At 42.5% G+C, this 16205-nt stretch overlaps 1 protein-coding gene across 1 annotated transcript; it reads left to right on the forward strand.

Moving 5' to 3' along the window:
• The first annotated feature begins 1537 nt into the window (after nucleotides 1-1537).
• On the forward strand, nucleotides 1538-15925 carry LOC138970251 (uncharacterized). Its single transcript, XM_070342748.1, has 7 exons — nucleotides 1538-1583; nucleotides 3031-3221; nucleotides 4196-4262; nucleotides 5797-5910; nucleotides 11518-11589; nucleotides 12429-12600; nucleotides 13981-15925. The coding sequence occupies exons 1-7, from the start codon at nucleotides 1555-1557 to the stop codon at nucleotides 14296-14298; spliced, it is 963 nt and encodes a 320-aa protein (XP_070198849.1). The 5' UTR covers nucleotides 1538-1554; the 3' UTR covers nucleotides 14299-15925.
• The last annotated feature ends 280 nt before the right edge of the window (nucleotides 15926-16205 follow it).

Below are 16205 nucleotides of genomic sequence, written 5' to 3' on the forward strand. Positions count from 1 at the left end.
CTGTGTTTTAATAAAAAAAAAAAGTAGACGTACGAACACAGTTGTTTGGGCTACATGTGTTGCAAAGTATTCGAAACGACGGTATTACCGTATTTACAGTGGTGCCTGTGTGTGTGTGTGTGTGTGTGTGTGTGTGTGTGTGTGTGTGTGTGCGTGTGTGTGTGTGTGTGCGTGTGTGTGTGTGCGCCTGCGTGCGTGCGTGCGAGCGAGCGAGCGTGCGTGCGTGCGTGCGTGTGTGTGTGTGTGTGTGTGTGTGGGTGTGTTTATGCGTCCTTGTAAAATAAAGTTCAGTGCAGTTCAGTTCAGCTCGCTAAATTAGATTTCCTCGCGGCGAGAATTGCCTAAGAAACGCTACTTCCTCGCCACACTCGCCAAATCTAGCGTCAAAGAAACGGAGGACTGCCTGAAGAAGAGCAGTACAAAACATTGAAAGAACGAATGCTGTGCTCTCTCTGCCTGCTTCTGTGATTTAGGTCAGCACGTGTTTTGCGAGGAATTGCGTAAAGCTTACCGCACACACGTGGGGAGTCTCCAGTTATACGGCAAACAGCAGATCGTTATCATATGCACACACACACACACACATATGCATATGCGCACGCACACACAATTCCAAGCACACGAAGACACACAAAAACACAATAAGTAACACACTCGAAGACACACACACACACAACCACACACACACACACACACACACACACACACACACACGCACACACACACACACTCCGGTTTGGTAAGTTACCTGATAAATAATGTAGCCTGTAGATTTAACGGGGAGACTGATCAGACAAGTAAACAAGTTTGGCGTCATCGGTGTAATGACGTATTGCTTTGCGAGTGACATCATCTTCTTCGTAGATTCTGGTCAGGCAAAAAGTGAAAGTAGATCTCACTGTGTGTTTCCGCATTAGTGATATTTTAGGGCAGTGTTCGAGGGTTTTTCGGCATATTTTCTGACTTCTAAAAGATTATAGAACATATCTGCATTTGTATTTACCATAAACATTTACTACAGAGAACGGGTTTATGGCACTTAAAATTGCCTTTGATGAAAGGGGCTGTCTCTGATGTTACAGTGAAATACTGGCATTCATACAACATACATTCTAATTATTTTCTTCATTGTAATAGTTTTTTTTGAAATATAACCTCTTTTCGTACACAGAATAATATGATAAACTTTGTTCATAATTTTCATGATTTTGTTTTAACAATTCTACATTTGAATAGAGGGGTCCCACTTTTTTTACAAAACGTGTCCGAGTGATGTGTGTATTTAAAATCATCACAACAAACCTATTTTAGATGCAATTTGAACACATACAATATATTCTGGCTTCTGAAATCCCAGAGAATAGTTCCGCATTAAAAAAAAAAAGTTAATCTCAAAAGGTCCATGCAAGGATATCTATGGTCCATGCTACTATAAATGACTCGTCGATGTCTGATACAGACTGTGACGGTGACTGTGACGTCATTCACACATACCGAGACGTCATTCATAATTGTTCGGTCACTTCCGTCAAAAAAGTAGATCTCTCAACAATCATGGCTGATGGGGTTATGCCTGTCAAAGCGTGAGTACGCAAAACGTGTTTGTTCTCTCCTCTGTTGAAGCTGTGAGACATAAATGCTATTCAGACTTGGTCGTGTGACAGAGTTTTCTTCCATACTCGATTAGCTGATGTCAAACTCAGCCTGACGGCTTTGTTAGACATCAACGTAATCTCGTGTGAAAGAAAACGTCTGTCACACGACCAAGTCTGAATAGCAGGTAATGTTAGATGCTATTGCGAGTGTGTTCCATAAGACTAGTATGGAACGTGTATAGAAAGTGTTCTCCTCTGCGGAAGGCCGTCTTGCTCAATAGAAGGACAGACTGCTCGGCTCAGGGTCATTCTGAAGTGTGCCCGAAGGTGAATTCGCGAAGAATTTTTACCGAAAGTTCAGTGCCAAAGCTTCGTGCAGCGAGCTCAATGCAGTAGAATTCGCGAAGTCGACTTCGCCTAGTCAGATTTCAGGCTTTTATTGCCGATATGTGTATTGAAGTTGTTATTCGTTATTTTACTCATAACCTATTTGGGCTCTAAGATGATAAATTATCCATACGCTTTAAGATTCTCCAACACACATCCTTCCTGTATGTATATATATCCTTCCTACTATTACTACTAGTCGTAGTGAATACTAGCAGTAATAGTGCAGGAAGGATACAGGAGTAGATCCACCGGCGCTTTGACACAAGCTCCTGTGCTCTAAGTCTAACATGCCTACATACAGCTCTGGTCGCTGTTTTGAATATCGTATGTGGAAATAAATCCAAAAACAAAGAGACTGCCAACGTTCCAAAATTCAGAATAAAAAAACAAGAATGGTAAGTTGTTGGAACGTTTGTTATTGACAAAACAATCACGTTACAGTCAGAAATATATCGACCCAACGGTCTTTCAGACAAACATTTAGTGACAAAAACGTATCTTGATGGAATGTTCGGCCGCTTGCCAGGAAGTCACAAGCGAATGATTTAAAAGACCGTTGGGTCAATATATTTGAGACTGTAAGTGTAACGTATTGTTTTGTCAATAACAAACGTTCCAACAACTTACCTTTCTTGTTTTTTGATATCATATGTAGAGTTTACGCACCGAATTTCAGTGGATGTAGAGGGTACATGCTGAGTCTCAGTAGATATCAACAACAAAATTGGTGGACGTTAGCGGATCTTGAAAATTGCGGGTTTCAGCATGTGTGTGTGTGTGTGTGTGTGTGTGTGTAACGGTGTGTGTGTGTGTGTGTGAGCGTGCGTGTTTGTGTGTGCGTGCGTGCGTGTGTGCGCGCGCGTGAGTGCGCGCGTATGTGTGTGTGAGTGTGTGTGTGTGTGTCTCTCTCTCTCTCCGTCTCTCTCTCTCTGTCTCTCTGTCTCTCTCTCTTTCTCTCTCTCTCTGTCTCTCTCTCTCTCTCTCTCCCTCCCTCCCTCACTCCACGGCTTTGTCTAATTTTATTTTGTTTATTTCGCCCCGCCAGCCTTAGCATGCAGACAGTGACCAAGTATGTGACGCAGTTTGGGTCCAGGGTGGCTCAGCTGGACAGACGGATCAAGTTCCTGGCTCTGCTGACAGTCACGCTTTTCCTGCTCACCCGCAGCGCTCTCGTGGTGGCAAACTTCCCTCGACTGCAGCTGTGGATGGGCAAAGACGCCTGCTCAGTGTGGCGAGGTAACATTGACGATACAATAGACGATGTTCAGAAATAACTCTGTCGGGTTTGTATTGGTTGTGAAAGAGTGAATACCCTTGCTTTTACTTTTAGTGAGACAAATAATCTACACTTAATTGCTCCTTCTGTACGTATTTCAAACACACCTCTCGCTAGTAATTGGTCCGTGGATTGTTTGTCTCACTAAAAACAAGGGTATTCACTCTTTCACAACCCATACAAACCCGACAGAGTTATTTCCGGAATCCGTCCATTATTGTGATTACGTAAGCGAATATTCATTTATGTGACAATAAATCATTACAGTAATGTAAAGGAAAACATGAAGTCAAAGAGGGATTGCGTAATTACTCCGTCTTTTACTGGTTTGAATACAAATGCCGAGAGTGAATAGGTCAGATGGTCGGCTTTACCCTATTTTTACTTGTTAAATGTAAACAGTGTTGGTCCCGCGTTTATAAAAAGAATAGTAGCAAAACGAATGCGTTCCCTAGTAAAGACCACGTACAACAAGTAAAAGAAGAAAAAAAAGAGAAAAAGACGACGAAACTGAATTCCTGGGATTAATCTTTAACGATCAAGATCAACCTTTCTTGATATTGCTCAAGCTTTTATAAAAGACACCAGTCTTCTTTACTTCTTTCCTTTCAGTTTTTGATTAGGGTGCTCTTGTTGTGCGTCAATTATTTCTCTCGTCGAACAGATGCAAATAAATCTATCTATCTGCGAAGAACGTCCGTCAGTTGGTTTGTTTGTCAGTCTGTCTGCCTCTTTGCTAGTCCGACCTTTTGATTGTCTGCGAGTCTCTGACCATCTCTCTCTCTCTCTCTCTCTCTCTCTCTCTCTCTCTCTCTCTCTCTCTCTCTCTCTCTCTCTCTCTCTCTCTCTCTCTTTCTCTCTCTCCTCTCCGTCACTCCTCTCTCTACCTGTCAACAAATAAAGATTAACAGAATCGATTTGCGTTGTTTTTCAGCGGAAGACCTATCGCTATGGCAACCGAAGAACCAGGAGTGGTGGGAAAAGCTCTGTATGCTTGAAGGGTGAGCGTTGTGTTGTTCGCACACCGACATTCGCTGAAGATCGTTATTGGTTACGAAAGCAATGCATGCTTTATGCCGTATTACTATGTCCAAATAATTCGTATTACAATGAGTATCTTGAATCGTAAAGAGGCAGGTGGATGCGTCCAAGAACATTTTCCATTTTAATGTGCTCATTTTAAGGAACAATAGTGTTGTCATTATTATTGTTATTTGGGAGGATGAGCTTTGTGTTGGTTTTCACACTGACATACACTGAAGATCCTTATCGGTAACTAATTCTGTGCATCCTGGAAGGGTGAGCTTTGTGTTGATTGCAAACTGAAATGCACTACAGAAGCTTAATGATAACCACAGCTGTAGCCGAATGACCGAGAACCAACAGACTTCGCATACTGCATCATGATCATTTGACACATTTCGTAATAATGTTCTGTCTTTTTGTGTGCTAAAGAAACACTTCAACAGGCACACAATATCCCTTGAAAGTCCTACTTTTTTCTGGCTGCGTCCGTCAATGGCACGATTTTATTCAGGGGACGTAATTTCGCGGCTTCTCTTGTCTGTTTATTTGTTTATTTGGTGTTTAACGTCGTTTTCAACCACGAAGGTTATATCGCGACGGGGGCTTCTCTTGTCGGATAGATGTAACGCACATATATACACAATTATGACTGCTTTATGAGTCAACTGCAAGTCCTTGTTGAGCCCTCTTTCAAAGAACGCATTTGCTTTGCACCATTTTTTCTCATTTTTGACCCCAATAATCAGAAGACTCTTAGTAATGATCGAGCAGTGTTTGGGCTGTCCAGCCTGCTGTCCGAAGTAAACAAACTTTACGTTTCGGTTTTTGCGGATGTTATTACTGCCATAGCTGTGAAACGTTAAACACTGGTAGAATTTGTTGATGTCCATGGCAAATCAGGTTTACCTTCATCAAATTCAAGGTCACAGCGGAGTCGTGTTCACGGTCTAAATATGGAAAAATTATTAACTCCTTGAACAATTTTAAACTCAGAGGTTTGAAATATATTACATTTCTAATGTTCAATGACCTCGGACTTGACCCAAGTCTGGTTGACCCTTGTCGAGGTCAGAGCGAAATTATTCAGTCAAGTCAAAGAATTAAAACATAATTTTCTTCAACGTGGTTGAAGCATCAGCTTTGAAATTCGTGTTTTGATGGCTTTCAAACAAACTTTCAAGGTCACGATGGGGGTCAACTTTGGGTTAAAAAAAATCATTTTCTTGAACTTTTTGGACCTATATTTTTGTAACTCCCCAAGCTTCCAGGATTTGCACATGAGCCAAGTCTAGTTCAACCTGGTCATTTTTCAATGTCGCTGTGGTGTCGAAATCGGGTAAAAGTAGGAATTTATCATTTCGTCAATGTTTGTTGAGCTACAGCAGCAGATGATTTGTGTTTGATTCATATTATAATAAAGGTGAGGCGTTTGAGCATTTGCTTTTTTTTCTAATTCTTCCTTATTTATGAATGAGTATTAAAAAAAGCAATCTATCTAACTATGTGCAGGGAGCTGGAAAAGATAGACTACAAGTGTGTGGACAGCAGATGGATGGGAAACAGAATTGTGTGTTTCGACCCTGAACTCTTTCCCAAAAACAACTGCACTGTCTACTCCTTTGGGTAAAATCTCTCTCTCGCTCTCTCTCTCTCTCTCTCTCTCTCTCTCTCTCTCTCTCTCTCTCTGTCCCCCCTCTTTCTCTCTCTCTCTCTCTCTCTCTCTCTGTCCCCCTTCTCTCTCTCTCTCTCTGTCCCCCCCCTCTCTCTCTCTCTCTCTCTCTCTCTCTTTCTCTCTCTCTCTCTCTCTCTCTCTCTGTGCCCCCCCTCTCTCTCTCTCTCTCTCTCTCTCTCTCTCTCTCTCTCCTCTCTCTCTCTCTCTCTCTCTCTCTCTCTCTCTCTCTCTCTCTCTCTCTCTCTCTCTCTCTCTCTCTCTCTCTAAGCCGGTGCACAAGGGCCATACAACTATTGAATATAGAAGCTTTAAAACGTTTGATGAAACCAAGTTCTTCTTTGATCTCAGTTTAGCACCATTTTCCTCTGTGTTTAATCAACTCAACTCAACTCAACTCAACTCAATTTTATTAATCCATATGGAAATTAAATTGTAACAATACTCATTTCCAATCAAAAGAATAAGAATGCATAATAAAAATAAAAACATCATAAGAAAATAGGTGAGTATGATTATTATGAGTATGATCACAGTCTCACTAACGCAAACAGTCATCCGTCAAGTCAAGTCTGCCAACACACAACTCACTCACACAACAACAACAGCAACAGCAATACAATTTAACAAAAACCATAATTCCGATAACAAAAAGACGTCCAAGAGTCCACCTCCACATCCACGCACACACAAGGTATACAAAGCACCACATGTCGACTAGAACACCGCACATTTGAACTACGGTAATACAGTTACTAAAAATACATACATTACAGATAACCCAGCAACAGAGTACAGTAATAATTATGACAGAGAAACATGATAGAGGCCTCTAACATGTGATTGGTTGAAAGCATGGATAGCTCTGGGAACAAAAGAATTGCGGAAACGTGACGTTCTAGCAACCATAGCCCTCAGTCTACCACTCCTGTCAATGCGTCGAGAGTCAAATTCAGGTTTCAGTGGGTGTGTCTCGTCAGCCAAAATTGAGGTCAGTCGGTCAGTCAGTCGTCTCTGGCAAACTGATTCAATGGTCTCTTGTTTCCTGCCTACAACAGATCCAGCCTTCTTGACTAGCTTTTCTAGCCTGTCACTATCCTGTTTACTAAGGTTACCCCCCCAGCACACACATGCATATGTCAACACGCTACCAACAGTGGACAGATAGAACATCTGCAGGATGTCATTACGAACAGAGAACGATCTAAGCTTCCTTAGACAGTACATGCGCGTGTGCGCTTTCTTCAAGATTTGGTCAGTGTTGGCATGCCAAGACAGCTTGTTGTCGATCACTACACCTAGGTAGCGATAGCTTTCAACCTGTTCGACTTCAACACCAGCTATCACGATAGGCTTGTGTGCTACCTTTTTTCTTCTAGTGTCAAAAATCATTTCTTTAGTTTTTCCTGTGTTCAAGTCCAGGTAATTCTCGTCGCACCAGTCCACAAAGCTGCTAAGTTCTTGTCTGTAGTGTGTGTCATTGTCGTCAGTAATCTGTCCTGTAAGTCCAGTATCGTCAGCAAATTTGTCGATGAAGCACGACCCGTGAGAACTCCTGCAGTCAGCAGTATACAGGGAGAACAGAAAAGGTGACAATACTGTTCCCTGCGGAGCTCCTGTGTTGGTATTCAGTACACTAGATAGCACGGTCTGCGGAGCACCGGTGTTTGTGTTCGGGCCATTAGATGGTACAATACCAGCCCTAACAAACTGGGGTCGGTTGGTCAGATAGTCTGTGACCCACAGTACAGTTGGAACGCTAATTTTCATCTTCAGTAGCTTTTCAGCAAGAAGGTGAGGCTGTATCGTATTGAACGCGCTAGAAAAGTCAAAAAACATCAGTCTAACACATGCTCCAGGTTTATCCAGATGAGAATAGATACTGTGCAACACATGTAAAACGGCATCCTCAACACTTCTACCCTTTCTATAGGCAAACTGCCACGGATCCATAAACTCCGCGGTAAGCACCTGAAGCTTCACTAATACTAGTCGCTCAAGAACCTTCATGACAGCAGAAGTCAATGCTACAGGTCGCAGGTCGTTCATCACTTTGACCGGGGTTTTCTTTGGAACTGGGACGATGCAAGATGTTTTCCAAAGGGATGGGATTTTTGACTGTGACAGAGACATGTTGAAAATCACAGTGAGAATTGAGCAAAGCTGCTCAGCACAAAAATTTAGGACTTTTGGTGTAATACCATCCGGGCCTGCTGCCTTCTTAGCATTAGACTTCTTGAGCTGTTTCACAACATCTTCCTCAGTCACAGACATGATTTCGCCCTGCTCATTCATAGGAGTGTTCACGAGTCGATCGGTCAGTTCAGTCCTGGTCTGGCTGAAATCATGCCTGTCAAACCGTTTGTAAAACGCGTTGAGATCGTTCACGTCATAGTCACTTGGAACAGAGCCACCCTTGCCACTACCCTTCTTACCCGTGTACCCACTCATCATCTTCATACCCTCCCACACCCTCTTCATATTGTTGTCCTTGAAATTTTCTTCTATTTTCTCTTTATATTGTCTCTTCCCTTCCTGTATCACAGTATTCAGTTTCTTCTGTATGTTCTTTCGTTTTTCTTTGTCCTGGAAGTTAATTTTCTTCTCATTTATGATAGCCTAGCCTTGATGTCCTTAGTAATCCATGGTTTATTGTTCGCGTACACCTTCACAGTCTTTTTTGGGATGTTGTTGCTGACGAGGCGTTGGGCGCCCTTTTAGATATATTTTATCCTATAGTGGATAAGCATGCCCCACTACGTCAGAGTGAAATATCCATCACTTCCCCCATGGTTGACGGAACAGATTATAGAAGCCATGTCCCTGCGTGATTTTTGCAAAGCAAACAACATGAAGTCTGATTTTAAGAAACAAAGGAATAAAGTGACAGAATTAACACGTCAAGCAAAAGCAAACTATTTTAATACATTAATCGAGGACAAGAAAGATATTGCAACTGTTTGGTGTGCTGTTAATAACATATTAGGTAAATCTAAACAGAACTCAAATCGGTCTGCCACAACCATCTCCCCTGAAGATTTTAATAACCATTTTGTGTCCCTTGCCAATAGGCTAAATGAATCTGCAAATTGCGACAGTCCTGATTCTGACATTGAAGTCTCTTTCTCAAAATTACATGATTTTTGTAATCAGAAATGTAAACCAGACGATTTTTTTACTATTCCAGACATGGAAGTGCATGAGGTAGGTAAGGTGCTAGAAGGCCTTGAGAATAAAAAGTCCATGGGTCCGCATAAGATTCCTCCTTACTTGGCCAAATTAGCTCTACCATATATTGTGGAGCCACTCACCTATGTGTATAATCTCTGCATAAAGCAAAATACTGTGCCTAGTTTGTTAAAGAGAGCAAAAGTAATTCCACTCCATAAAGGCGGAAATTTATCCGACCCAAATAATTTTAGACCCATTTCCTTATTACCCATTTTATCCAAACCATTGGAAAAACATATTCACAAACATTTGCTCGCGTACATAGAAAGCAGAAACCTTTTCCATCAATTTCAGTCTGGTTTTCGAACAAATCACTCTTGTCACAGCGCCCTTACCACTCTATGCGACACCTGGTTGTCTGCAACAAACCGATCTGAAATCAGTGTTGCTGTGTTTCTCGACTTTAAAAAAGCGTTTGATCTTGTTGATCATTCAATTCTATTGAAGAAATTACCGTTGTATGTCAGAAACAGTTCAGTGTGTAACTTCTTTGCTTCCTATTTACATGACAGATCTCAATATACTGCCCTAAACTGTAAAATATCTACTGAGGAGACTGTGAAATGCGGGGTGCCTCAAGGTTCAGTGCTTGGGCCGATCTTGTTCTGTCTGTATATCAATGATCTGCCACTGCACATTTCTGATAGCAATGTAAGAAGTGATTTTTTTGCTGACGATTTTTCTCTTCATGCAAGTGGAAAATCTGTTCCAGTAATAGAGTCCTCCTTCCCTTCACGATGTAAATAACTGGTGTAGTGCTAATGCTATGCTTGTCCATCCAATAAAAACTAAAAGTATGGTAATTGCAACCAGACAAAAACACCAGATTTCTCCACTCAAACTAAATCTTACTATTGGTACGCAATCAATTGAACAAGTTCAACAGCATCGCGTTTTAGGGGTAATTATTGATTGTGAATTCAAGTGGCAGGCACAATTACAGCATATCTGCAAGAAAGTAGCCAAGAACGTTTTCCTCCTATCCAAGTTAAAGCAATTTACGGACAGAAGGACTCTGGAAATGTTCCACCATGCTCATGTAATGCCTCACATTAATTATGTTTCGACGCTCTGGGATGGCAGCAGTGATGTCCACTTGAAAAAGTTAGACTCTCTATCGTCGCTCGGCCAAACTCATCGTAAAGGATAATGCCTCAACAGATATGAAATTAAAAATGCTTAACTTTCTTCCACTGGAAAAGCATCTCAAGTTAAACAAAGCCATTTTCATGCACAAATTGTATTACGGTAAAGTGCCGATTTACATTACATCATTATTTAATAAAGCTACCCACAGATATGGGTCGGTCAACTTGATCCCACCGATTCCACGAATTGACCTGTATAAGACCAGTCTTGCTTTTTCGGGTACTTCAGTTTGGAATTCACTTCCATCATCCTAAGCACTTAAAGTCATTAAATAGTTTTAAAAAATGTGTTAAAAACCACTTAATGTCTGAGTAGTTTAACGCCTTTTGATTTACCACACTTAGTATTACGTCAAAGATATGCTGTGCATTGTATTTTCTGAACATATTTTTGTTGTACTATTGCTACATGTTCGATTGCTACCAGCTTGTATTTATAATTACCTGCATAGTATGCATTTGATTTTATGAATAACCACATATGTATGCTCTTTATGCCTAATCTTCATCATCATCATCATTATCATCATCATCGTCGTCATCATCATCATCATCGTCATCTTTATTATCACGTGCTGAAATTTTCCGACCTCTTTTGTTGGTTAACGTTTTAACTTTTTAATTTTAATTATATAATTGTGTATCTATGCGTCCCAAGGACAGATTGTAAGAAAAGGCGTAGCCTTAAATCTTAATCCTTGTTAAATAAAGTTCAATTCAATTCAATTCTCTCTCTGTCCCCCCGCCCCCCCCCCCCCCCTCTCTCTCTCTCTCTCTCTCTCTCTCTCTCTCTCTCTGTCCCCCCCCTCTCTCTCTCTCTCTCTGCCCCCCCCCCCTTTCTCTCTCTCTCTCTCTTTCTCTCTCTTTCTCTCTGCCCCCCCCCTCTCTCTCTCTCTCTCTCTCTCTCTCTCTCTCTCTCTCTCTCTCTCTCTCTCTCTCTCTCTCTTTCTCTCTCTCTGAACAGAATCTCACAACAGTGCACGATCAAACTTGGAAATGGACCTTTGGATCCAGGGAAACAGATTGTTATCAGCACCCACGTCACCCGCTTTAAGTTGCGGTGTACAGGTTTTACTCTGTCTGCTTGTTTTTTTCGCTTTTTAGAACAGATGTGCTCATTGTATCATGTGAGGAATATCGTTGTTGTTTTAATCCTCAAAGTGTACTGTATGTCTTTTCCAGAATAAATTTTGACTTTAGCTTTGATGATGCTATGGCGGCCTATGGGTGTACAGTCTATTCATTTGACCCAAGGTGCGACTCCGTGTGGTTTGTATTAATAATTTCAAGTAATCATCTTCAATGTTTCCGTCTTTGGCAGTAACTGGTTGTATTAAAATGGGGCTTTGACGGAGATATGGAAGAGGAAAGGGGTTGGGATGGCTTTGGGGCGGGCAGAATGTATACAATGAGTGTTCAGGAGGATACATCATGGAAATGGAAAGGTTCGGGGATTGCTTTGAGGCAGGCAGTGGGGCTGATTAGAATGTTCTTGAAGTGAGTGAAGATGGTGACCACGAGAGTGTGTTTAGACGAAGATCGCACTGCCCATGGCGGGAATCTATACAACTATTTGATACACACATCTTCAGTGGGATTGATTTGAATTATGGGATTCGCGCTAAAGAAGGCAGGGGTTAAGTGAGTATGTTTCACTTAGTGAAGAGTTTTTACTGTCACAAGACTATCATGGTAAGCAAACCTCACGGGTAGACTGACGAGGAGACCATGACTTATATTCAAAGACAACAACCGACCGACAAACAGGAAATCCATCAAATGTCGCTAATTTTAAAACGAATTGCTCTTTTATAGGACACTTGGGGAGGGAAGGGAGTGGGGTGGGGGGGGGGGGGGGATATAGGTCTACAACAATAAAAATAATGGAATATCGCCAACAGGTACAATTCACACATCAGTTTATCACCCGTAAAAAGCTCAGAACAAGGTCCGTGTACTTCCAGTCACAGAGTTCTAACTTCAATATGTTCAATTCAATTCAATCCAATTAAATATAATTCCCTTCTAAATCAGAGAAGAATCTCTGGAAATTACTAATTCTTTCAGTGAGTTTTCTGTATTTTGTCTTTCAGCATGAATATATCTGAACAAAAACACGCAGAGAGAGTGTATTTCAAAACAACCGGCCTTTCGGGGAAAGACGACGACCATTTCCAGCCTCGCATTGATGGTTACGTCCGGTCTCCTACCACTTGGCGCATGCGCCGCCTCGAATCCATCATGAAGGAACTAGGTCATGCCCCAGTGAGTGTGAACATACTTTACAGAGTTTCAATTCTGTGTAAGAACGGAACCTTGCTGGCCAATTATTGGTTGGTTGGCTGGATGGTTGATTGGTTTAACTATGCATTTATTCGTTAAAAGTTGAAAGTCAATGTGCTTGTATACATGTGCAAGTGTTTATACGTGTGTAGGAATGTGTGTGTGTGTGTGTGTGTGTGTGTGTGTGGAGATGAGACAAGGGTAATATGGAGCTGGAGCAGTATAGAACCTGTGCAACATAGAGCTAGGGCAATGTGAAACTGTGACAATATCAAGTTACATCAGGGCAATATAGAATTGGAGCAGTGTAAGTATCAAAGCTGTGCGACGAAGGTGGGGTTATAGAGCGTGACAATGTAGAACCGGAGCAATATGGAGCTCGAGCAAGCAAGAAACTGTGCAACGTAGGTTTGGGGCGGTATAGGGCAATATACAGCTGTAGCAATATCAAAACAGGGTAGGAAAAAGCTGGAGCAGTATAGATCCTGTGCAACATAGATTTTAGGCAGTATAAGAATAGGGAAATATACAGCTGTAGCAATATGAAAGCGGGGTAGAATAAAGCTGGAGCAGTATAGACCCTGTGCAACATAAAATTTGGGCAGTATAAGAATAGGGCAATGTACAGCTGTAGCAATATGAAAGCGGGGTAGAATAAAGCTGGAGCAAGGTAGGGCGGCCGAGGTAGTATAAAGCTGGAGCAATAGAGACCCTGTGCAATGTATAACCAAAGCAGTCAAGCATATGTAGCAGCAGGGCAGTATAAAGGCTGAGCACGTTGCACAAAAGGAGCGGGGCAGCATAGAGCTGGAGCAGTATAAAACCTGTGCAATGTTGGGACAGCATGCAAGGGAGGCGATATGAAAAGCTGTGGCACTATAGACGCGGGGAGGGGGCCCGGGTAGCTCATGTGGTAGAGCACTAGACTTGTGATCGTAAGGTCGCAGGTTCGAATCCGGGCCGGGCGGACACGGATCAACTTTATGTGCAGACCCAGAGATGGTATCCATATCCCACCCCCGTGTCACCACAGTGGCACGTAATAGACCTCGGTCATTTTGCCATAAGTGCAGATGGCTGATACCACATAAACACGCATATACACTTGTGTATCTCATCTAAAGTCGGGTTAAAACCCGGGAACATGCCCCTAATGGCTTTGCCGCGAAGGCGTAAAACTTGAATTTCTCTCTTCTCTCAAGCGGGGCAACATAGAGCTGAATCAGTCTAGAACGTGTTGCAAATAGAGCTGGAGCAATACAGAAACGCCAGGACGGGGAAACATTGGAGCAGCCAAGAACTGGATGAGATCAAAGCTGACCTTCAGTCCAAGGTTCATGTGCCTTCTTCGCTGTTTTTCAGGGGGCCCTCACCTTGTTAAAAATGGACATCGAAGGCTACGAGTGGGACGTAGTGCAAGACATTCTGTCCACGGAGGGTCTGTTCCAGTCCATTCCACAGGTTCTCCTAGAGTGGCATCTCTTCGCCGACCGTCCGCCTCGCTCTCGCTACGACGAACTTATTTCTATCTACTTCCGCTACCGGGACACGGGTCTCCAAAAGTTTTATTGGCAGAGTGAGGGGAGGGATCATTTCATTGGACGATTGTACTCACAGGTAGAGACTTCTTGGGTCAACTCGAGGTTTCTACGGTCGTCACGGAACACATCGGTCAAATGATGATGTGTGAAACTGACCCTACTCAATTGTGTGCCATGAACTCAAAACAGTCTTTCATGGTGCCTAAGATTTTGGTGCATGATGCTGCAAGGTTTGTTTGTTAGCTTGATCTGATTGCAGTTGATTACGTATACATTTCTTTCTTTTTTCTCATATTATTTTTGTTTTGTATGTGTTTAGTTTGTGTTCTTGAACTGTGTGTGCTTGTGTTACATATGAAGCCCTTGCTTAATTCTCTTTTAATGCAAAGAAAACGAAAACCGGTCCCACTTTCGTTGTTCATTGTCTTCATGAGTCCGTATAGTTCCCAAATGTATTGGGGGTGTTCTGAAAGACCTTAGACACCAAGCTTCAGACAATGCCTCATGGTATTGATAACGACGTATGCATACTGTAATCTGTCCTCAGTAGTGACACAAAATGTCATGTTCCTCTAAGTTGCCCCTGCAAAGGAAACAGCTCGTTTAGAATGCTACCCATTATGTTTTACTTTCATGTCAAAGAGCTCACAAAAGAGGGAGTTTAGAGCCATGATGTATTATGATCTCATGAAAGATGTGTATGTCTCTCACACCTACCGCACATTCTAATTTTAGGCTTTAAGGAACACATCGGTATTTAGTAAGGCAATGAAAAGAATTTACAAATGTATTTTTGCTAGTTAATCCCATGTTTTAAAATGCGACTTGAAATTTGAATTGATTGAAAATAAATTATAATGTAATTACAATGAATCATTGACATGTAAGTGTATGTGGGTGTTTAAGTGTGCAAGTAGAAGTAGATGTGAGCTTAAACACCCACATACATATGTGGGTGTCATCAGGGTCATGTGGGGTTTTCGGGCTACGGCCGGCTCCTACCCAGAGTGGAAGTGCTATGGTTCCTATGGGAAGGCTGGGATCACACAGCTGGTGTCATTCACTTCACGAATGCGACTTTGAGTGTGCTCGGGTTCTGTTTACCTGACCAACACCGCCGGTGCGGCAGTTGTCGGGCCTGGTTGACGCCAGGATATATTATGACAGTAAGCGTAGAGTGCTGCCCTGTCACGTAGTCTCAAACCAAATTGGTAATCCAAAGCATCATCATTATAATCATTCTAATCTGATTAATCATCCAAAATAATAAATAATCCTTGCTCTTGTGGCCCTTCATGCCCGGAGCTCTCATGGTGACCTTGGTCTCGGTGTTCCTGTTCGATCCTTCCCTGAATAGTAGTTCTGCTGTCAGTCTTCAACGTGTGGCGTTCTGGGGGGTCAACGGAGGGACGTGGTGGCGGTCTGCTCTCTGGAGGGGACGCTCACTCAGTCTGGATCCGCGACTTAACAGTCAATGTCGTTAGTAGGGGGCATAGTAGGTAGTGGGCTGCGTCCGTTAGCTCGGGACAGACCCACTACTGTACACCGTCGAAGTGACTCAGGCGAAGTGCAGTGTCATCTTCCAAGGGTAGCCTACCGCAGCGACCCGACATCCCCCCCTGGAGCGTCTGTAAAATCGACAAGTCTGGCAGCGGAACAAAATTCAAATGTGGATGGAGCAGTGAGTGCTGGGACGGGGCAGGCCGGCAGTGAGAGAGCACAACGAGACAAGGAACAGGTGTAAAGACGGAAAGAAAGAAAACAAGTCGCGTAAGGCGAAAATACAACATTTAGTCAAGTAGCTGTCGAACTCACAGAATGAAATTGAACGCAATGCAACGCAGCAAGGCCGTTTACTCGTAGCATCGTCAGTCCACCGCTCATGGCAAAGGCAGTGAAATTGACAAGAAGAGCGGGGTAGTAGTTGCGCTAAGAAGGATAGCACGCTTTTCTGTACCTCTCTTCGTTTTAACTTTCTGAGCGTGTTTTCAATCCAAACATATCATATCTATATGTTTTTGGAATCAGGAACCGACAAGGAATAAG

The sequence above is a fragment of the Littorina saxatilis genome, linkage group LG1, assembly GCF_037325665.1.
Source record: "Littorina saxatilis isolate snail1 linkage group LG1, US_GU_Lsax_2.0, whole genome shotgun sequence".
Lineage (NCBI taxonomy): Eukaryota > Metazoa > Mollusca > Gastropoda > Littorinimorpha > Littorinidae > Littorina > Littorina saxatilis.

Bases quoted from the DNA above. Each gene is read 5' to 3' on its own strand.
- LOC138970251 (XM_070342748.1), top strand. From the start codon at position 1,555: ATGGCTGATGGGGTTATGCCTGTCAAAGC. The intron at 4,263-5,796 runs GTGAGCGTTGTG...AACTATGTGCAG, and splicing joins AAGCTCTGTATGCTTGAAGG to GGAGCTGGAAAAGATAGACT. The intron at 5,911-11,517 runs GTAAAATCTCTC...TGTCTTTTCCAG, and splicing joins TGCACTGTCTACTCCTTTGG to AATAAATTTTGACTTTAGCT.